This window comes from Vidua macroura, chromosome 5, assembly GCF_024509145.1.
Source record: "Vidua macroura isolate BioBank_ID:100142 chromosome 5, ASM2450914v1, whole genome shotgun sequence".
Taxonomy (NCBI): domain Eukaryota; kingdom Metazoa; phylum Chordata; class Aves; order Passeriformes; family Viduidae; genus Vidua; species Vidua macroura.
In genome coordinates, this window is record NC_071575.1 from 23,099,016 (window position 1) to 23,122,820 (window position 23,805).

General features: G+C 41.4%; 1 protein-coding gene across 3 annotated transcripts in view; it reads right to left on the minus strand.

Annotated features, from left to right (window-relative positions):
- The window catches only part of RFX4 (regulatory factor X4), an 86,594-nt gene that overhangs the window by 59,982 nt on the left and 2,807 nt on the right, over nucleotides 1–23,805 (minus strand). For 2 of the 3 annotated variants that reach the window (XM_053977826.1, XM_053977825.1), the window contains exons 2-3: nucleotides 7,368–7,454; nucleotides 911–971 (exon numbers count right to left, since the gene is read on the minus strand). In XM_053977826.1, the coding sequence (XP_053833801.1) occupies nucleotides 911–971; nucleotides 7,368–7,454 (148 nt within the window). Of the gene's footprint in view, nucleotides 1–910; nucleotides 972–7,367; nucleotides 7,455–23,805 lie in introns of those variants that run through there. The other variant, XM_053977827.1, reaches the window with a different exon arrangement.

Genomic DNA, 23,805 nt, shown 5'->3' on the forward strand with positions numbered 1-23,805 from the left:
TTTACCAGTAATCTTATCTTTTCATCCAGAACGTACAAGAAGTACTTCAGGTACTTATGAATAAAGTAAAGACCTTTCTTTAAAAAGGCTTAAAACAAGCTAAAGACTATGGGATTTCAGATAAGCGTGCTCTGAGGCTTCTCTGTAAGAGAGCTCTGTTCTGCCAGATATATGGAACCTCTCAAAAGATACTTGATGACTTACAATATTAAGAAACCCAAACAAGAATTAAAAACCTAAATTGAGGCAAAAGTCAACAAAAGTCTAAGAGATGACCTATAGCAAGGGATGTCAGAATTAGAGGTACATATTACAGGACATGCAGACTAAAATACTGCTGCAAATCACAAAGGGAACAGCACTTAGTTATTTTTTATAGCACTGTACACTAACTCTCAAACTATCCTCTCTCTCTTCCTAATTACCCTTCCTTTTTTCTCCTCACTAACTTTGCAAGGGGATTTTGACAAATTAATCAAACCTCAAACTCTTTCCTTTTGTTGTCTTGTACCTTAAATTACAGAGATCTCATGTCAGGAAAACAGTTGGTATGGGTGAGCTTCATCAGACACTGAAACAAATGTGAGTTCTGGAAAAAAAAATCTCAGTACTACTTTTCTTTTTGCAATAAATGTAACAACGATGACAAACCACAAATAATCAGTTGGCAAGGTGGCAAATAAATATGTTAAGTAGATTTTCTAAACTGTATAAGAAGTTCCCTCTGTTCAAACAAATCCTGTAAGACATTTGTTGAGAAATGCTGTACAGGTTACAAACGGGACATGAAACACTTACAACAAAAGGATCTTTAGAACTCTAAGATGGCCAAGAGCTCTATTCCTTCATCTGGAAAACGCATTAGAAAAAACACTAATAGATTTTCTTGATCTTTTAAAAGGCATCTTACCATTGCAGTGTAGCTGGAGTTGAATGCGGTTTTGATGCTCTATTATTTTCTTTTTCCTCATCTGTTAAAAAACAAACAAAAAAAGCTGTGTAATTTCATCAGGAATTTCTCAGGAATTCATGAACTCTTTTTTAAAATGAAATAATTTTTGAATGGTAAGATTTTTTATAACTAATTAAGATAACTTTAAAACAATTAAAATGTGCTCAGGTGCAAAGCTTTCTCACAATTTTGGCTACATTTTGGAAATGTAAATAATGATGTTCCCTAAACTACCATCTGTAGTTACTGCTTAAGGCAGTAAACCCTGCAAATATCACTGATAGCAGGTGCAGAGTGGTGCCTAGGAATATTGACATTGAAAAGGATACATTTGTATGGAAAAAAAAAGCATCTCTTAAATCTCTACCAGTATGTGAGAACATGTAAACAGTTTCACTTGCTGTAAGGGAACTATTGCCTTACACAAATTTTATATTAGATAAGGCATTTAAACTAATGGGGTACATCCATTGTTTGATCCTAACATAAGGTAATTATTAGATGTTTATAAATTTATAGTGTTTAATTCTGAATGAGAAGAAATGTATATTCTGTAATATACTTTATTCCTTTTCAGGTGATTTCTCTGATAACTTTCCCCATTAACTGTTTCCAAGGCAACTCTGATTTGTTGACTTTCAAAAAATTTGGATAAAAGGTGAATAAAGAAAAAGGCAATTAAAATAAAATTTCAACTATTGGATTCTTCCTAGTAGGCATTTGTTCTTTTGAAACAATTTAGAAATATGTATAGAATAATTCTGACTAAATCGTGTTTTGTTAAACATATAAAATACTCCTGGGTGAAAGCTGAGTGGAGCACAATCAGCAGCTCCAGAACATTATTCTTTGGGAAACAGCGTTGTATCAAACGCATTTTGAGATTTTAACAGCTTTGTCCCCGATGAAAGCATTCAGCATAGATGGCTTTGATACCTAAACAATGGGGTAAACCTGTACACCACGCTGCAAGTCGCACTTCTTCATGTAATTAACTTTTAGAAGCAATTTAAGCGAGCCTTTAGGATGCGGGATCTTACGGGAGCCGTGCTATCTCCTCTACATATCGGACCCTCTTGGGAGGCCTTTTGTGCTGTGCCGGGAGCCCACGCACACAAATAACACCCCGGCTTGGAAGGCTCTGCGTGCAGCCCTCGTCCCCCAGGATTTCCTGCCTTACCCAAGGGAAGCTGTGCCAGCCGAACATCCTTTATTCCGCGGCCGCTCCCCTGAGCGCCCGGAAATCCCATTCCGCCGCTCCCCGCGGACCCCCAGCGCAGCCCCCCCGCATCTGCATGACAATGGGCCCCTAATTATTGGGCCGCACACTCCCTCCCTGCCTTTCAGGGCCCGCTTTTATTCAGCGCACAGGACCAACATACACATCTCAAATCACTTTTAAATTGTGGCTTTCGTTTGTTTTTCCTAACCAGGCGGTCGGCGTGCAGCAAACCCGGGCACAGGGGGCCTGAATGCCGAGGGGCCGTGGCTGCCGCCCCGCACGCCCAAGGACCTGTCATGGGATGGCTTCCACCTGCGCTAACGTGGCTGAATTCCCCTCTGGATACGTGGCAGACATCAAACTTCAAATCAATATCTAAGTTACACAGTATCTCTACACCCTTTCCATCACCCCCCACCAGCTGTTTTTCACTTAAGGGTGAGCTGCTGTGAGCAGGTGCTTTACCTAACCTGCCCTCAAACACACTTCACACCAGCTGTACTCAGCTGCTCCCACTCAAATCCTCCCTAAGGATTTGTTTTAAAGACACAAACTAATAATTAGGTAATAAACTACAATTTATGTTTCCTTCCTCAGTTATGTTCCTGGGGATCCTTCCTAAAGACCCCTCAGCATCCTCCCCTAACTGTCCCTTAAAACCAAGAAGGAGAAGGATGGACTTCAACTGTAACTCAGAAAATTTCTTTAAGCATTAATTTCCATCAAACAACTGGATTTTCAATAAAGCTAAATTTTTCACAGTGTTAGTGCTTGTCACCCCAAAGTCAATTCTCTGTACAAGAAAATAGTGCAACTTTTATTTCTGTCAATGAACCAGCTGCCAGCCACACTTTGACTTTTCTATTAAAAGGATGGAAAGGGTTGTAGATGGTACAGGAATAGATGGGACCTAGAAATACAAACTTTCAGTATTACATATAAAAGCTCTAAACCTTGTCTAGTTTAACAATATATTCTCATCAGATAATTGACTAGCAGAAAATAATAAATAGCTTTATACTTTATATTTTAGCTGTCAGCAGGGCACCTAATGGTGTCCACATCAAACAGAGAATGTTTAACTCTTGACTCAGGTCTGATACCAGATCACTTTATCTAGCATGAAAGAGGGAAGGGAAAACGGCATTTCTTACTTTTTGGCCTGTCATTTTATCAATTCACATCAAAACAACACTGTAGATTAAAATAAAGTCATAACTTTTAAAATGCAATACTTTTAAAATCCAACCTATTTTGTAGGAAAAGGAAATAAAGTCACTGAAAAGAAATCCTGCCTCAAGGCACTGTCAAGGAAGAGACATGACAAGTCTTCTGTGACAAATCCAAAAGGTTTTGAAGTCACAAGGAAAAGTCTTGTTCAATTCAGAGTTGCAGGGGTTCACACCCAGCACCTCAGCGAGAAACTCATGTAGTGTGCTCACACCACTGCTAGTAGGAGGACTACCAGCATCCCAAGGAAAGGTGCCTGATTAGGTGGAAAACCTGGTACTCATCCCAAACTGAATGCAGATAATAGCTTAGACAACTGCAAGTAAAAGTCTCAGCATAGAAGCAGCCTTCAAACATAATAAAACCAGGAAATCAGTGATATTCTAAAAAAAACAGTATTTGTTGGCTCACAGAGATATCAGAGGATCCTTTTGTCCCAAACTCCATGGAAGTTCTTTTGCTAACCGCTTCATCTTACTTCCAAAATTCTGTTTCAAAGCTACTCAAGTAGAGTTCTGTTTGTATCTTGTGCATGTTTATATCTTTGTAGCTTTCCCAGTGCTCTCATTGGGATCCTATAACTTTTGCTGTCTGATTCTAGGTACAGCTCAAGGGATTTCTTACTTGGTGCAAGACAGGGACACAATAGGAGCTGTGCTCAGCAGCTTTGAGCCTGCTGCCTTGAATGCAGGGAGTGGAACAACCCAAAGCGAAGACACATCTTTTTTGTAACATGTTGGTGTTAGTCTGTTTATCGTAACTAAAATGGAGCTAAGTTCTTCTTTCCACTGTGGAGGTATTCCTTCCCTTAGTTCACCTTAGTAGCTGCACATTTTTCAGAGGAATATCCTCTTCCTCTATATCCCCTGCAGGTCAGATTCTGACTGTTCTCAGAAGTGATTTGGCCTTAGCCAAAATTAAACAAAGCTGCTGGGTAAGTCATTACAGCCAGTATGAACATGGATTTTGAACACCACTTTTAAAGCAGAAAAAGTAGTCTGAATATTTTATCTCATAGGAAGTCTACACATTCACATTTCCAAATAAGTAAGAAAATTGGACAAGCAACCCTTCCACTTCATCAAGAAACATCATGATTTTTTCCCCACGGAACTGAAGTTGAAACTTTCATAAGCCTTTATTTGTGTTCTTCCAAACCTCTATTTCAATTTGGATAATCTGGTTTAATGCACAGTACACAGAAAATGTTATGGAGTTGGTGTTTTTAATTATTGGCTACAAGATTGTACCATTCCCTTTTCCTGTGAATCTTTTGACTAACATGGAATATGGAAGTGGCAGCAGAAAATATGTTTTAAAAGCTGGAAAGTGAAATAAAAGATAATGATATTTTTTATATTAGAATGTAAAGACTATGGTTTGGAAGAGGTCATAAAATGTTCCTAAAAGGTAAGAAGCACCTCAGGAAGCACAGAGATTATGTGAATCCATGGCTATGAGTCATCACTTCCTTTCCCAGTGTAATGCAGCTGCAAGAGGCCTGGGAGTATCTGGATAAGAATGGAAGATTGCAAAGGACCCCTGTGGCCTGAACTGTGGTTCTGTATCATACTTCAGCTGTAGAAAAGGAGACCAGCAAAACTATTATTCCTGACCTAAAACCCTATGAACTCTAAAATCATCCAGGAAAAAAAAGAATCACAAGAGCAAGCATTATGCCCAGTAAGAACATTATCGGTTCACAGCACAAGTTCTCAATCTTCAGTAGAGCCAAGGCCAAAAAAAAAAACCCACCCCAACTAAAAACCAAACCCACATTTTCCCTGGTAGTCCAGCCAACAGCTGCCTCATGTACGTAGAGACAAAAAAACTTGTCAAGAGAAAGGTGGTTTAGGCTTTCTTTTGGTTACAGATGAAAACTGGACCTACACTGACAACAGCAATTTGACCACCATTCTGAAGAATTCAAATAGAGTTATGTGGGTTTTGTCAAAACATTTTGCCTCCTGCTTTGTTTGTAAATGTATGACAGAGGCTGCACAAAGAACGACATAATAGTTTGCAAATTTCTGGTTGGTTTTTGGGTGGTGTTAGAAAAATATTAGAAAGAACTCGAGGGCTAGAAAGGAGCACATAGGACAATGATTTCTACGGTGAAATTTCTAGTTTGTTCTGGATTTCAGAGATTATTGTTGTGGCTTAGTTTGCTTTCTTATTTCTTATTCTTCACCTTCTCCCCTCCCTCACCTCCCCCTCAAAACAAGGATGACTTTTCAGGTGGATTCATTCTCTTATCTGCACTGCAGAAATGCTGGTAATCAGTGCAAAGGAAGCATCTGGAAGAAATGGCTATTAAGAAGGAAGCTAGATAAAATCAACTCTGCCTTTCATTTGGATTTCCATTATATGCTGTGACAATGTCTTCTGCACACAAATAGAGGAACAAATTCATTTATGTATTTGTTTTATCAGTTCTAAATTCACTGCCTTTCATTATCATTGCTTGCCCCTTATTTCCAGAACCAGAAAACAGAATGAGCCACCATCCCATCTTCTCAATGCCATTGCCTGAAACACCTGCTCCTGTTAACCACACAGGTCCTCATTTTACTGGCCCCAGCTATGTGGAAGTTTCTCATGCTCATATTTAAAGTACATTTAACAATCCTGAATTCTGACCCTATGAAGAGTCTGAAGACACATCTCATTCGTTACAGATTCCTTCCACCACTTTCTCAGTAGCATCAGAGTGAAATGAACTTTGTGTATCTCACAGGTTCTCATAAAATTCAAAATGAAAAGCTGCTGTTTGTATTTTCACTATAATCTGCTATAATTTTTTAAAGACAAATTAATTTCTTTTCCTTCATTTTTAAAAACAGAAAACCCCAAACCTCTCCCAGTTTCATTGTCTATTTTTAAAGATTCTTGTCTACAATTCTTAGCTTGGGAGTCATGAATAAATACCATTTTTCTACTAACATCTTCCTTCTCCTTCAGAAATATTCCCTCAGAAGATATCCCTAGTCAAATGAGAGTAAGGCCCCAATACAGCAAATTTCATGTTCCATTACAACATTGTGCTACAAGGCATGTAGTTTTACCACGATGTCAAAATAAATAATTCTCGTAAAATGCAAAAAAAAAAATGTAAAAGGGAACTGCAGCAATGAAGTTATTTAAAATACACTTTTAAAACATATATTTATGAAATGCAAATTGCTAGTTACTGGATTAAATAATTCCATCTGCATTAATATCTTGTAATGTGAATATATGTATTACTGAGATGAAAAGTTACATGAAGAGTATTTTACTTTAGGCAAATTAAGCAGAATAGAAATTGCATAAATAAGGAAAACTAAATGGTAGGCTAGAAATTATCTTACAATTTTAAAAACAAACAAATTGGTTGTTTTAAACTACTTTGAAATAATTTTGACTACCTGCTATTGTTTAAAAATCAAGATCTAAAATTACTATCACTAGAAAAGAAAAAAGAATTGATTTAAAATCAGCTAGATTGATAAATGTTTTCTCTCTCTGATGAAAAAGAAAATAATATCATGTTTTAGTAAGTGATTTTTTTTAATCTCACAATTGTTTAATTCTTAATGGAAAGATTTTTTAATTTATGTTTTGATATAGCAATATTGGAAAACAGCACATTCTTTCCCCGTATTTTGACCACATGGTGCTCACCAGTGAAAAGCAAAACAGGTGGTTTTTCTTCTAAGCTGATCCTAACAGCACACTTTAGTGGTCATTCAACCTTTATTCAGTGACACACAAATTCTTCTGATTGTTTTAACCAATAAACAGTATTATTTCCTTTTAAAAAACGCTAATATTCCAGAAAAAAAAATTTAATAAAACTATTGAGTATGTCAACTGAGTTGACTCTTTAAAATACGCAGTACTAAAAGTTTAATCGAGCTGTAGCAAACTATGTAGCAGGAAAGGAGCACTTGGAAATGTTTAAATGAATGACAAGTTACTTACTTTCATCATTAGAAACATTCCCCAGAGAGGTGTGACTGGAATAACGTTTGTTTTCACTTTCATTGAGACATCGTTCAATCCAACTCTCTGCAAAAAACAGAAAATTTTTTTTGCATAAAATATAAACTTGCAACAGATAAATCTAAATAAAGCATTCAACAGATGGTGATCTTGAACATTTGTATTAAAATATGCTTGATCTGAAGATATTTAGCAAGAAAATCCTGTCTTGCTTTCAAACTTAGCTGTTGCTTTCTAGCTTCATTTTTTGTGCACTTCTGTGTACAAAACAAAGGTCCTTGGGATATTCTACCCCCCATCACATGATACATTAAAAAATAAAAATCAATTGAAACATGGAAATCACACTAGTTTCCAAGTCTTAGTCCGGCGAAGGTTTATATCCTCGAGTATTCCCGCTGGTTTTGGAAGAAATCTTACTGGATATAAAATCAATCATTCATATGAACTTTGGTTAAATTGAGGATCAAATGGTGCTCTGTGAAGCCCTACAAGCTATTCACACTGGTGGAGTCCCAGGCACTACTGAAATCTTTTCCTCACTGGTACAAGTCCAACGTAGCAAGTCAGCTGCCGCTGAGCTGCTCAAACCTTTGTCACGCCACATTGCAAATGCAGCCACTCCTGCTCCTCCCTGTTTTTCAATTCATTCCCACCAGTCAGATGAGTGGATCATGCCTACAGCATTACACTGCTTTGAATCCACTGTTCTTCCTGGATGCTATAACTTACATCCCCTGATGACTTTAGAGGATGCACCAGGCTCAGCAGAATATACTGTTACAGGTCTTCAGGGCAGAAGTTACACCTTCTTATGTGTTTCCTTGGACAAAGTATGAAATATGAGTTCTTGAGTTTGCCTAAATCCCTACAATAAACTGACCTCCCTCATAAGATTATTTTTCAAGGGCGTGAACACTGGCAGAAACGAGTTCATGCTCAGAGAGCTCCCTGTGGTCAAAGCAAGAAAAAGAAGGGATAGATGGAAGACAACAAGGCAGATCTGCAAGTTATGACAGGAAACAACCCCACTGAGTGAAGAGATGCACAAGAAACAAGGGGAAACAGGCCTCACTGTCAATAAACTGCCAGAGCCAGAAGCACCTTCAAAGACATGGAAATGGCTCCAGATTCCTTTCCATAAACCCCCCCACCAGTCACCAGGCTACCTGCACAGCACAGGCAGTAGTCTGCCAGCCAGCAAAAGCCTATCACAGCAGCAGGCTTGAAGGGAAAGCAGGAACCCAGCATTTTGGGAAAGCTGCCCATCTGGTTTATGGAAGATAAAAGTTGGTATGACCTAATTTCAGCACTAGATGCCAATAAGAAAATAAATGGTCATGGCCAAATACATCCTGCAGGAAAAAAATGCTTTTTAAACCCAGGCAGTTGTATAAACTTGTGCACATTCCTCTGTACACACCACCTCCACTGCCATGTAAACGAAAGGGCAGTGGCACCTGTGCAGAATCTCAGAAAGCGTGTGCTGAGAACCTTTCAGAGCTGATTTCCAGGCCCTGCCATGAGACTCCAGGTACTGTTGCTTTGTGTGCTTGTGGTTTTCAGGCAGTGTTGTGGTAGCTCCAGGTTATTCCCCTCCCCACGTATTCACAGTAGGAACATGCTGCAGTGTTGCCTTCACCAACACAAGCACGTCCCTGTGTGCATCTTCCTCATTCACATCACACTTGTGCCTAAGAAGCCTCACAGCCTGCTCCCTTGAGGTACTTCTCTGAAAACCATCAAAAAACACACTTGTTGGCAATAGATTTTTAAAGCATATTTCTTCTCCCATCAAATTCAACGCAGCCTTGTTTAAAAATCACTGTAAGGCTGCTGACACCATGACATAAAACCTGCCAGCAGGGCCTGTGCTGTGAAATCAGCCCCGCTCAGTTACAAACCCACAAGCTGGCGGTGACTCCAACTCGGAGGCTTTCCCTGCTTGTGCTGCTCAGCTGCATGGGGTGGGGATGTATCACCTCCTTGTCTGAGGGCCAACACAAGGATATGGCTGCTTTGTGCCAAATTTCTTTTGCTGCCTTAAAAATGAGCTCACAGCATCTCCCCAGTCTCGTTTTAGTATTGTGACCTGTCTTACAGGTGAAGAGAAACTTGCTGCCGAGAGCAACATCAGAGAGAGGTGCAAGAAGCCTTGGGAAAGATTACCCTACCTCCTCCTCCTCCTTTCAGCACACAGCCATGGCTGTATATAATTCCCTTGGCTCCGAGCCCAGCTGCAGGGAGTAAAAGCAAAGGCGGCTGCCATTAGCGCCAAGGGGAGACCAATGCCCAGCTCTGCCCTTTCTTTTCCTGCCGGCTCCAAGAGCTGGGAAGCTGGGATGCATCCTCTTCCCTCGGCAGCAGGGAACTGCCAGCAGCCATCTTTAGTCAAATTCCCTGCCTAAGTAGTAGGAAAAATACCCCAACTTTTTAAGTGTCACTCGATAACCATTTTCATCATCCTTGTTCACGCAGTGTCTCTGATAGCTGCACACATTCCCCTTTTAGATGGGAAAAGCAGCCAGTTTGCACTGCCATGTATAAAGCCTGGAGCAGGGTGCAGTTACAGTTTAATTATGTGCTGCAGCTCCTTTGGTCCTGAATCACCCCAGTTCAGCCTGCTGCAGCCTGAGTCTGGCTTTCCCTTTGTGGCCTTGCATTTAAATAGCTGACAGAAATTCTTCAGGCCTGAAAAGATACATGACCTGTCTGGCAGCAAAGAATGAAGAAAACTAACTCTTTTGAGCACAAATTTCAGGGGGTTTATGGCAAATTTGTTCAATTATTTGGCAGATGACAAAATGTGACAAAACTAAGTAACTATTTAAAAGCTGTATTATATCATAAGCCAAATTATGCAAGTATAAATAAATAAATATTCTAATATGTAACTTCATTTAATAAGTAGCTATTTTTCTACTGTTTGTATAAAAAAAACCATTTTTACAAGGCTTTAAACTCCCAATATTAATATAACAGTGTCTTCAGGTATTAAAAGAAAACACAACTACAGCTTTGATAAAATTTTAAATATTCCCATCAGCCCACAGATCCCAGGCGCAGTAACACCTGCCCAAAATAAAACAAAATGAGAAAGAGTAAACAAAATCAAAATTCAAAATTAGATTTGACTTTTCGAAGCTCTTTCAGAGTTAATAGCATTAGATCTTGTTCCGGGCCTGAGGAACCCACTGGGTAGAGCCCTCTACATGTTGAATGTGCTTGTCCTCATGACACATGGGTGTGCCTGTCCTAGGCAGAGCTGCAAGAAAAGGCCCATGGGGAACCTGTGGTGTCTCCAGGCTGTGATTCCATCCCAAGGCTGGCACCAACCTCATCACACCACTGTTCTAAATATGCATTGAGTCATGTGGGATGGATTTTTTTTTGTTATTAAAGCTTAATTATTGCACTTGGACCTTAGTTTTCACAGTTTTCACAGGCAGGATTTCACAGCAGGAAAACTCACAGAATGACAAAGAGTTCAGGCAGTGACTCAGCAGAAGGGCACATCAGACCAGATAACAATGATGAATCCTTAACACAACATGAGAAACCCCAAATTTCCAATGTGAAGTGCTTGTGAGAACAAAAGAAACTACATCCCAATACAGGTTGTATTTTCACTCACTGTGTTTTTAGTGCATCAAGCCTTAAGGCATTTCCTCTCCTCCTGTAGGACTCCTTCCCATCAGGAGTCCCAGCACACTGTACCCTCAATTGTACTGAAACAAGGATCAGCACTAGTGAAAAAGCAAAAAACAAGATTAGGAATAGCTAGTAGTAAAATGTAGTGTAGTCACTTACTCATAACTGTGACACAGTATGGAAACTATCATAATCTTACTAGCAAAGAAAGAAAAGAATGTTTTTAATGGCATTTTGAAGATCTATCTTCAAATATCACAGCAACTACTTAATTTCACACAGGTCAAGAGTGAACTGTAGTGAAACACACAACTGGGTTCCACAACCTTCAAATTTTCTGTTATATAATTCTGCATACCACTAAATACAAATACAGTGTATCTGCTGTGGGATTCCTACATAAGGGAAAGGAGATCATTATTCAAATTACAATAATTTTCCCAGTGTAAATTTTTTGACAGAATAACTTACTATTACACCAACAAAAAAATTAGAAATTGTTCAAAATTAAATGCTGAAAGATGAATTTAAAATAACTATGGAACTATTTCTGCCCCTAATTTTGCCTCTTCTCTTTTTGATCCCATTCTTTCTAAAGCTGACACATCCACTGAGACTCAAGCACCAGAGTACTTCACTTCCATTCCATGTGCCCACCACACTTTTACTTGTTTTCAAAGGTGGGCAGAGCAGAAGCCTGTGTAGCTTCACCCTCTCCCTACCAAGCCACTTCTTTTCAACAAACAGTGTATTTTCATTTGTATGATGTTTCAAAGATTGAGGCAGGCCTGGGAGCTCCGAGACAGAAACATACAAGAGCTGCTCAGGGGCAGGAACGTTCATGAACTATCAAAAATAGGAAGCAGAAACATTCTTGAAATTTATCTTTGACAAAATATTTTGACATGTTACCTCCTTCAGAGGTAAAGGCTTGCTTCTGGAATACATCTTTGAAAGGTTTCTCTTTCCAGAGCATGAGTTGAGGTGATGCAACAGAGGAGTCTGTGTACTGCCAGTACATTTAGTGAGATAATTACCCCCTGTTTGTGTAATGGTTATCAGCTAAGTATATTTGCAGCCCAAAACACTCATTACTCCCACATGAGCGTGCCATAGCAAGAGCAGGGCAAGAGCCACTCGGGCTCCTCTCTGCAGAGAAGAGGAGATGGGTCTGATCACAGCCACAGGGGCTTCTGCTCCTGCTGTCCTGCCAGGAGGGACAGGAGTAGCTGCAGAAACAGCACCACCTGTAATCACAGCCTCTTCTGGCCTTTGTGAGCCACTGTGGCCACAGGTGCTGGCGGGGGGCTGTGCCACACAGCTTGGAACTGAGTATATCCAGAGCTGTTGGCTACAGCCCTGTGGGCATGTGTGTGTCCTGAAGGGAGATTAGGAGGTCTTATGGGCAGAATAAAGCTCTGTGGTCACCTAATCTGAGCTGCATTTTGCTCCCTTCATTCCCTACAGCAGTATATACAGTACTCATTTTCCACAGTTATGCCATATCCTCTGATCTGTCTTATCTGGATGTGGTCACAGCACTGGCATAATTTGGAATCACTAGTTTTTTGAAAGTGTATGAGATGAGAATCCCCATGTCCTAGAGAGAAAGCCAAGGCTTTGGCAATGACAAAATTTGCAAAACCATTTATTTCACCAAAGTCATAGCAATTGCATGAAAAACCCTCTCATGTGCTTTCAGCTCTAGATTGGTTCTCATACTCCAAATTTTAAAGTCACCAACAAGCATGACAATTTACTTAGGGAGCTACACATGGACCAGTTCTTTTTCCACATGAGTTTGCTTGTCACAGAAATAGAGTTATCACTGGAATAAGAATATAAGATTTGCTAGGACCCAAACCACTGTTTGAGTTATATACTAACTTGGATGGCACAGCTGCAACAGGCCAGCTTCTTATCTTTATTCATGATTGCTCTTTTAGTCTTTTGCCCCAGTTTCTCAAGGCAAATTAAAAAAAAAAAAAAAAAAAAAGTTGTAAGTAACTGTGAGCAAAGGTATCTAAAAGTAGATAATGCAAATATAAAGGAACTACCAAATTTTAGTGGATTTATAAGAGGACCTGCTTGAAAAATATTTAGCAGTGAGGACAGACTTAATTTTAATTCAGTTCCAGTGACAGAGGAGGAACTCCTCTCATGAATACAGAGTCTTAGCACCCCTCTGAGTTATTTGCTTGATGTTCTCAGAGGGAAGAGTTACTCATCTCTTCCTGCAGCATCTCTTTGCCAAGTGTCTCAGTACCAAGCTGGCCAGCAACACTGTCTAGCTGCTCATCTGATCTGTAACCACAAGAGAAAGTGGTTGCTAACAGCAGATTTAGCAGGTAAACACAGTAACTCAAAACTTCAAGAGGCTGACTGAAGGTCATGGAACTTCCCATCTCCATTTTGATAGCCCATAGTACCAACAGGAGAGTTGATGAGATGATATTCTATATCTTTTCTTATTAAGGAAACCATCACTGCCCTGACAGCTTCTTCTGTTGTCTGTTTCAGAGTAGGTGCTGAGATTTGCAAGGTCCATTGAGCTTTTCTCTGCAGAGCTGATTTTGCTGAATGTGGCTTGAGACATGCCAGCATCCCAAAAACTCTCTGTTTGTGCTTTCCATGTTGCACCACTGCTGTGGAGAGAGAACTTCTAACCTCTACAGCTGTAAAATTCATAATATCTGAGCAGCCTGCCTGCTTGGTGTCCTGCAAATCTAATTTCTAAAAGCTTTCTGAATGAAAGTAAGGAAAAATGAACCAGTGCATGTAATATTTTGACAAATGCAAGTGAAAACTTCATCTTGTAACACTTCAATGTCTTGGAGCAATTGGTCATATCAGCTTGTAAGACAAATCACTAGTTTAAAACAGTCCCTTGAAGGCAAAAGAGATGATCCCTTTCTCTCAGGAGTAATGATTAGGAGATAAACCTGAAGTCTGACCCTCAAACTACTAAACACCTATTCTAGAACCTGCTGTATACAACATCTGGTCTGAGTAGAAGCAGGATTCATGTTTTGTATCTCTCTCACACCTTGCAGCACAGCACTGCTGGTTACAGGCACATCTGCCACCTGAGAATTGTAATGCTGCTGTGCAGGTTGGTTACCAGCAGCGCTTTTCAAACTTTTAAAGAACCACACTGCTTGAAAGAAAGCAAACAAAATTCACTTTATCTACAAAGCCACAGTCTACTGCAAAAGCAAGACCTAAACAAGATCTTGCTTAGCCTTTGCACACTGTTATGAACAACTATGTCTGTGGCATGACAGGGCTTGGCAGCCACTGGCTCCCATTGAGGGCATTGAATTTACCAAAATCAACTAAAATCAAGCAGAACAAGCTACTTGGGACAGCCAATCACACAGTGATTTTCTAAGATTTAGGTTTTCATAGGTGTTGTAATCAAAATGTTCCTCCTCTCCACTGCCAAACGAAAGGTTTGTGAGACCCTACAAGGGTCACTGTCCAGCTGCTGTTCCCTGTGACTGCGTCAGCACACAGACACTCCTAGTTCACAAACCAGCTCCTCTCTAACCATCAAGGGGGACCTGCCACACAGAGCCTGGTTCTGTTCCGTGCTGCCTCATTCGGTGCCATCGGCTGGCAAGGCACACACCCTTCAGTCAGTGAGTGCGAGCTGTCAGGAACATCTTCAAGCTCCACAGGAAATCATGCCAGTGTCCTCCTTGGTCCTGCACAGCCATCTTCTGTTCTTCCAAGAGACCTGCTCCTCAGGGATGACAGTGACACATGGCCTTGGTGCAGATGGCAGAGCTGCTACCCTGACAAGCTGCCAGATACCTTGGTGTTTTGTTTGCTAATCTAACTTTTTTCTTCATTTCCAACAGGGGAAAATGTCAGACACTCTTGTTGCAGTCCTTTCTTTTGTTCTCATTTCTTGGCATACAATTCTATTGGATCTATTTCAGGGTTAATGGACATTGGTCCAGGGCACTTTGTAGATGATGGCAGGAATGTTTTTGTTCTTTTTCTTTGACTCATGATTCTGGAAAAGCATTGTGAAGATTCACCATGATATCATAAGAATGCAAAGAAAAACTCTCTTGAGTGTGAGAGAGCTCTTTTGTTTTATTTAGCCAGCTCTTCACTCCTAGTATTGATTTTCTGCTAAACTATTTGATAAAGTATATTAAAAATTGACATGCCATACTTAAGCTAATAACAAAAAGCACCACAGTTAATAATTTTTAACTCCTCCAGAATATTTGGGCAGAAAAGCTGTGCTATTCTTCTTACACTGTGCAGAAGTTCATCTGAATGTGATTCTTTCATTTAAGTATTCTGTCAACAATATTCCTTGTTAAGAAGGTGCATCCCAAATGCAGAGAAAACACCCCCAGAAGCCCTATAATACAAGATGCTTCTGCATAATAATTCTGGTGTTTAGGGCAGCTTCTACCCTGGATCAAACAAGGAACTCCTATCTGCCCCCTTCTCTGGAATCACATAGCTTATTGCTATTGCATTTCTAACTAAAGAAGCATGTTAATTAGAAGTAGTCCTTTCCCTCGCCCAGTAACACACAGATGCTATCTGTTGTTTTGTTTTGAAAAGTAAGTTTCACCAGACCAGTAATGGCTGCTTGGTTTTTGCTTCATCAAGGCCATTTCTCATTTAGCGGCAAAGCAAACCTCCCTTGGTCCGATTTCAGTGTGGTGACATTTCCTCACATTCCCTTAGTGACACCAGTAACTGACCAATTCAGCTCTCCCAGTGCTGAACTTTAACTTACATGGCTGTGCAACATGCAGCCAATCTTTTCATCAGCAAGATCATCACACACATCATATGCCTTCCAAACACCAACCCTGCAGGCAGCAGAACGTGCCCTCATGTTTCCCCAGTGGGATGTGTTATGGCTCCTCAGTCCTTTAGGGTCTGCTGCATGACTCAGTGGAAAGGCTTAAATTGTCTCCAATTTAACTGCAACGCTTCCTTCCAAGGAAATGCACATGTCTCTTGATCACTGCCAGGCCTATTCTTCCCCAGAATAAAGCTCAGAGTCTATTGATGCCCTTTTTGCCCCAGATTCCATTAACTTCTTATGCTATAGCATTAACATGAGACACACAAGTGAGCTCATAGGGCCTTAAATTCTAGGTACTTCTCCCATCTCTTACACCCTACCACAGTCTCTGCTCCCTAGCTTCTGGGTTGGACATTCCCAGCTGCAGCCATGGTCTCTCAGCTCACCAGTGTGCATGAGAAGACGTAGAGTTCTCAAATCCTTAATTCAGCTCTGCTTCATTATTACACAGGACTGGAATCATTTGGCTGAGCAGGAGAGCAGTGGCTCAAGAAACAGAATTTGCATCAAGTACCCATGAAATGCTTCCCTCTGCCTCAGGAGCTGATGAATCCAGCAGACAGGCCAATTTGGAACAGAGATGGTAGTACATCAGTAAAACAGCCCCACAAAGATGACAAAATGAAAAGATGTCAGATATGGGTGAGGGATACACAAAACACTTGTTGTGGGGCTCAGGGGAGAGAGAGAGGAGGGACAAGGCTGGTTGTTGGAAAGGAGGTGAGAAAGAAAGGGAAAGAAAACAAAAGAATGAATAAGAAAGGAAAAGGCATGGTCAGAAATAAAGGATAGGAGAAGAAGTAACTATAGAGACCTTCTATTTTTTTTTTTTAATCAGGAGAAAAAGGTCAGCTCCTAAAGGAATGAGGCCACAGTAAATATTTCTCATTAGAAACGGCATCCAGTTGAGCAGACTGAAATAACACGAGAAGACAGACACAACTGTGCACAGAATACATGACTCAGGTGTTAGGATATAATCGTACCAGTAGGAAAGAAACAATTACTTGACTGAAAAAGAGTGTGAACTAAAATATAGAGAGGCTATATTGACTCAAATGGTGACCCCTTTTCCCCTCTTTATGGATATCTACTCCAAATCTATCTGTTGCTCATTACTGCTGCCATCACATCATTCACAACCATTTGGTGGGTAAATATAGCACACCAGACAGAAACAAATGAATGCTGTTGCTCTCAGAATGAACACAGAGAGTATCTGCCTACCAAAACTAGCAGAGAGGACATTAATACATCATCAGAACATCCCCCCACAAAGATTGGTACCCCTCAGAAATTTGTGTATACGGAACTAGTATTTCATGCATTTTTAGCTTCACAGTCTGAATATGGTTGACAAAAAGTCTTTGCTAAGTCCCGATGTGCCTAGCCTTACAGATTTGTAAACCTTGTATGAATTTAATCCCTTCCAAACTGTCTTCCCTTCCTTTACAAAGTACTATGAAAGTAGACCAGTGCTTTTAAAACTAGGAGCCTGGCTCTTCTGAGAAGACTCCAGTCTCCTCTGAACAATATGCAAAGCAAACTCAGGGAGGGAACATGAGAAAAAAGAGAAGTCTTCTTTCCTCCTTCTTTTTTTGCCCAAGACTCACCAAAACAAGAGTCTAGTATTGAATATTCAGCACTGAATACTAACTGCTCAATAGATGGTCTGTTTGCAGAGCTCAAAGTGGAAATGACCCAGCAAGGAGGAGAGGTGAACACGCTGCTCCATCCATGTGATTAAACTGCTCTGTAAATGCAATCCTCCCCACTTCATTACAATGGAGGCCATTTGCCGCCCCTACCACAACTCATTTTCAAAAAATGTTTGCTTTAGAGGGGCCCCTGCACCAGTGTTGCCCCTGTGACTCTGTATTTAGGATAGGAATGTGAATTCCAGCTCTGGAAAACCTGCACTAGCCAGGCAGTCCAACCAGCGGGATGTGCTACTGCCGCTGCTTGGGAAAAAGGAAGCACAGGCACAGTAGACAGATGAGCAGAGTGGGGAACAGTCCCTGCTTTCAGCCTGCACAGGGCACGGAGTGAATCTCACCTGGCAGCTGCCTTGCTCTGCCATGGACCTTGGAAGTCTCTTCAGTGCTCCTCCTCTGAATTAAGACATGTCACACAGTGAACACCCAGGAGGCCAAGCTGTGACAGAGGCTGGTGTGCAAACACAACACACCATTTAGCAAATGTGTCATTTGCACTATGCCTCTCATAAGGCCAAATTTCCCTTGATAACAAAAACATAGTTCGTTCTACCCTTAACCCCAAGAGGCCCAAAAGAAGCAGCCTTTTACTTACACAAGTTGCATGTTTCAGACCTGTCCTGCTGAGAATTCCTGCTCCGGCTCTTTCATCACGTGAGACCTCTGTCTCACATGCAGCACTGGGCACAGCTCCTTTCTTGGTGGCCCTGGGGTGCCAAGCTTGTTAGCCAGCAAATCTCTGTCCTGCTGCTTAGCCTGGTCTGGCAGACAGAAGAGCTGGAGCTAAAAGGCTGGGCTGAGGGGTGGGTGAGTCCCTCCACCACCACACAAGCCTGTGGCACCAGGAACACCCACTGCAGGAGCTGGCATCTCTCAACACAGAACAGCACAGATCTGCCATGCCCTGACACACAGCACTTGGGACCAGGACTCCACTTTTATATTGCCCTGCTCCATTTTTTTTTTTAATGGTGTCTATCAGGCCTTAAGGACCAGCCAGGAATTTTTGTTTCCCCATTTGCTTAAGCTTTTTAAGGAGTAAAGGAGCAGGAAAAATTTTACTTACCTCTGAGCATCAGAGATGCAACACCCAGGAGCAGGGTATCTGCTAATGGCATTGAGTACTCATTTGCTTAATTAGGACATCCTGCCACATGCTCATGTTTAAACTGAATGTTAGATGAGGGTGGGAACCACACAAGTTAGGTTGTTGAGGATTTTTTCCCCTTTAAAGGGTAGGGTTTTGTCTACTTTCTACAACCATCCATGAATTTTATTCAGCAAATGGTCTGTTTCAGCAAGATCCTAGAATATTAAGAAAATATACAGCCTTTCCTGCTTGGACTCCGACATAACCGTTGGTCTTTTGCAGTACAATGCACCTTTGTCATAGGGTGCTGAAGTGTCCTTAGCTGCAAAAAGGATGTTCTATGGGGTCTTTTGAATCAGGTGTGCATTGCTGTCACCATGGGGGAACTGGCTCTGAAACACAGGTGATTCCACCCAGCACCGAATGACCACTCATGAGACCCCACTAACGAACTAGGCTCTCCCTCTATATTTCCCTATCTCAGCTGAGGTAGTTCAAATACTCCTGAAATAGTTCAGCAGTTAAAAGGGTTCTAGAAGGGAGGGAAAAAAAAAAAAAAAAGTGTGCTAGGCCTTCTAACATTGCATTTAGTGGTACCTCTACTTTTTGCTTTCTTCACTACTTTTAAATTTCCTTTGTCACTGCATTTCCAGTATTTTATTGCTTTACAAGTATAGCACAAGCTAGATCTGAACATTCAGATCTATTCAAGAACAGAAAGGTCCTGTCTTTTTTTTTTTCTTTGTTGACCTGTAGATCTCATTTGTAAACTTATATTTGTGTAGAAGACATTTTTCATTTAATGAATTTTACCTGCCTTAATATGAACATATGTAAGTCTTGCCCCAAGTAGCCAAACCAGCTGAAGAAACAGGAGTCTGATAGTATAAGTCTAAGGAGTGGATGTTTAAAAAGAGAGAAAAGACAAGGTGAATGACAACAAGTATTTCTACTTCTAGCAACAGTATTCTTTAATTAAAAAAAAAAAAAAAAAAAGCAGTAATTTCTAACACTTGAAACTTGGAGTCATTTCTTCCAGGCAAATAACGGTTTTTTTACTAGATACAATCTCAGTAAGGAAAGGAAAGCCCCTAGAGAAGAGGATTTTGTGGTTATAATTGTTTCAGTCCCAGCCATGGGGTTCATGAGCGCCCAAAGCTCCAGCACGAAGTCTGTCAGTGATGATCGCAGCATCAGACTGTGACTGCAGCCAGTCTAGAGAACAGGTGAAATCCCAGTGTTTGTCCCCAGCCTACCACTCTGAAATGAATGCCTCTAATTCCCAGGGCTGTAAGTTTCAGGGAATCAGTCATTGAGAATATTGCAGCTATCTGAAATATATTGATTGCTCTTATGATAATATTTGGTATCCTGCACAAAAATGCTCAGCATAAGCTGCTAATTAATTGTGAACACATCATTCCCAGCTGTGAATCAACTCCTTGGTTCCTGTAACAACTTCCACCTCAGAGAAATTAAGTTCAATTACCAATAAAAGAAAACAAAGTGCTTAACTGTAGCTGAAGTGAAGGAAACAAGACAGCACTGAGCCCTGCGTTTCACATTTCAGACTTGAGGCAAATTAAGCCACAAATGAGCTTTCTCTTACTAGGTGCAGTGAGACCCAAGGCTCTGTTTAACCCTCTCCACTTTTTCCTGATTTCAAATTCATCATAAGGGGAAGAATGGTGGAAAGCATTTAATCCAACATGTGTTTATATGTAGACAGCTCTTGCAGCACGCAAGAAAGACTCTGATGCTGACTTTACGCACCATTTCTAACACTGGCCAGTATTTCATAGCTAATAAACTACTCTTGCTGCAAATCTCCTAAGAGAAAAATAAATATAAATGAAGACAGGCCAATACCGCTAGTTATGCATGCAAAATAGCTACAATTAAGTTATTACACATTCCCAGCTGTGGGAAGGGATCATTACATGTTAACCCTGGGCATCTGCCCTCTCTCAGGCACACACATGGACTTCAACAAGTGTTTCCCTTGTGGAGCCGCTGCAGGATCAGGACCCATCTCTAACAGCAAATTGTATTAATTTAAAAGTTCCCAGAAAGTCCCTGGCACATATATACAATTCTACAGGATCTTAAAGATGTGTGTAAATGTGCCAGTGGTCCAGATACCCTAAAAAACCCACACAGGCCTCCACTGGCCTAATTATCACCACATACTCTTCCTTCCTACACTTGTTATCTATAGGATCGCTCAGCCATCAAATATCCTTTACGCTATCCATCTTCCTCACCAGTATGTCAGCAACCAAATCCCCTCAGCTGCTGGGATGCTGGGCTCCAGCAGGGTGGGATCGTACTGGGTATTCATTTTCACACACAATGAAACAAACAGAAAATCCAGCACAGATGCAGGGAAACAGACAAGACTCAGGAAATTCACAAACCTCAGCACTCAGAATTTTGAGCTAATTATTTGGACTCCAGTGTCACATCAAGTATCCCTAAAGGACTGACCTTATATTTGTGTTAGTTACATGACAACCCACCACTGCTCTCAAGGCATTGTTTTGAACCATCAAGCCCCAGCTGTATTTAAGGCCACCTCTTCAAAAGTCTTGATCTGAAGAGGTACTAACATTTCATCACCACACAGATTTCAGTGATCCTACAGTTTGATCTTTAGTTTGTTACACCAAAATCCTAAATTTAGAAATAGTATTCCAGAGGATGCACCTCTTTATGACTGTTCTAACTTTCAAACCAGCTGAAAATTAAGCTAGCAAAATGCAAAGGTGTTTACATTCAGAGACACTGCAGATTTTACAGCTACACTAACCGTCTTCCTTACCTGCACACTCACTGCATTGCCAGCTGAAAATCAGCCTTATTTTCTAAAGGCAATCAAGTCAGCAACCCTGATGGAAGCAGGATACTCTTCTGGTGACTTTCTGTGTGACAACTGTAGCAGCATCACAAATATCTTAGCACAAAATGGTCCCTTCTACATTTGAGAAGGTCTTTTGCTCAATATATATTCACTATAGTAAAGGTGCACCTGAAAAAAAACAGTTGAGGCTACAGCTTTCTTTACACTCCACACCCAAAAGTTTTATCTGACAGAATCGAGAGCCCCTTTTGTAATGAGAGTTACACTCAAATAAAACCTTGAGGACTGTAAATCGTAAACTGCAACTTAAATAAACGAAAGTTTCCTACAGTTCTATGGCTATTCTTATGCAAAACTCTGTTTTAGTTCTTTTTTCTTTCCATCCTTTTGAAGATCTTTACTGCAGGTGAATATTACAGAGCAGTGAAAAATACCACAATTGCCTCTCCCTAAAAATTTTAGAATTAATTCATTAGCAGACAAATCATAAAATCATTCTTTTCTTTGAGTCAGACTCAAAAGATGAACTTCTTAGGTCAAGGTAATTTTCATCACATTTCAAAACATCTAAAAAATCCCGACAGATTTTACAAGGTTATTAAAACCCCCTCAGGAATGAAGACCTGATCCACAGACAGGACCTGGGTTTAGATCCTTGTTCTGCTGCCACTGCTGAAGGCACAGGGAGATGCCAGGAATCGAGCCCTGCTGTACAAACATTGCCCACACAAACTCTGCAGCTCACAGGAAAGAAAACACTTTTTTATTGTTGTTTTTTGTTTCCCTGCTCCATTTCTGTCATTTGCAAAATCTTATAAGACATAAAATCACACAGGACAACCTGCAGGTTCAACTATATAAAAGACCAGTGGTATTTCTTCTGCATCTTCATATCATATCAAATGTAGGATTCAAAAGAATCATTGGATAAGTGTTCAGTGAGTTAGAGCCTTTGTAAACACAAATTCTAAAACACTAAAGAACTTTTTTTTTCCTTAGTGGAATAAAAAAGTATGAAAAGTAATCCAGGAAAGTAAGGGAAAAAAGCCAATAGCAAGTTTCCTCTTTATTGTGTTGCAATAATCAAAGCAAACAGTTTTCAGAAGCAAAATCAAACATTTGTTTGGATTAAGCAAATCAGAACCTAGGATCACACACTTTAGCATCATACATACATTCTGAAATGTCACATCTCCATTCCCAGCTAGCATTCAAGTATTTAGTATCAATACTGGTGATTTCATTAATTGAACCAGGATATGAAAGCCATTAATTCTCTTCAATCAGTGCTTAATATGCTTAAGATCCTTTTTAAATGACAAGCTTGTAGCAAAGGTCACCCACCACTGCCGCAACACCTGTCTATGTTTATAAGAAGATAGACTGAAATCTGGCCACTGCCACAACGTTTTCAACCCAGGCAGTGGAAGCAGCTTTTCGTGGCTCAAACAAACTGCTTTAAGGGCCTAATCCCGACGTCCTTGACAGCACTGAAAGGCTTTCTGCTCATTTTAATGGGCTTTGGATCAGCTCCTAAGTTTCAGCTTCAAGTCCCAAGGATCTCATCCATCTAGCGCCTGAAAACCAGCGGAGGTTTTGCCTGGCTCCAATACTGAAATAAGGAGGGCTATTTACTGAGCTGTGCAGGAAAGTTGCCCTCCAAGAACGCGCCTCTGTTTCCTTGGGCTCCTGCTCCCTGAGCAGCGCGGCGGGGGCTTCCGCGGGGGTGCCGCGGGGCAGGGCGTTTGGCAGCCCCCCGGGAAATCCACGGCGCCCCGCGTCCCCGCACGCCGCTCCCGAGCGGGCGGCATCCTCCTGCGTGGGACAGCTCCTGCGGGGCGGCGCGGGGGCCGGGCAGCGGGGCGAGGGCTATGCCCCGCCGGCAGCGCTCCGCGCTCGCCGTGCCGATGTCACTAGGGGGGGCTGCGGCTGAGGAAAGCTGCTATGAGCGCTCGGGGTCGCCCGCAAAGCTTCCCCCGCCCGCCCCAGCCGCCCCTCGAGGAGCTCCGGGCGCTGGCTAGAGCACCCAGCCCGCCACCGCCCTCTTGCCAACCCCGACTCCTCCGGGGTGAGACGGGGCGCGGGGCCGCTGTCCCCGGTCCCCCGGCAGCTTGCGGACACGGAGCTGTCGGGTGCCGGCGGGACTGAGAGGTGAGGGCAGGGCCGAGCGCAGGGCAAGCCCCAAAAGCCGGATGCAGCCCCCCGGAATGACCCCTTAGTGCTCCACAGCGAAGGGGCGGGGGAGTCCGGCGGTGGCT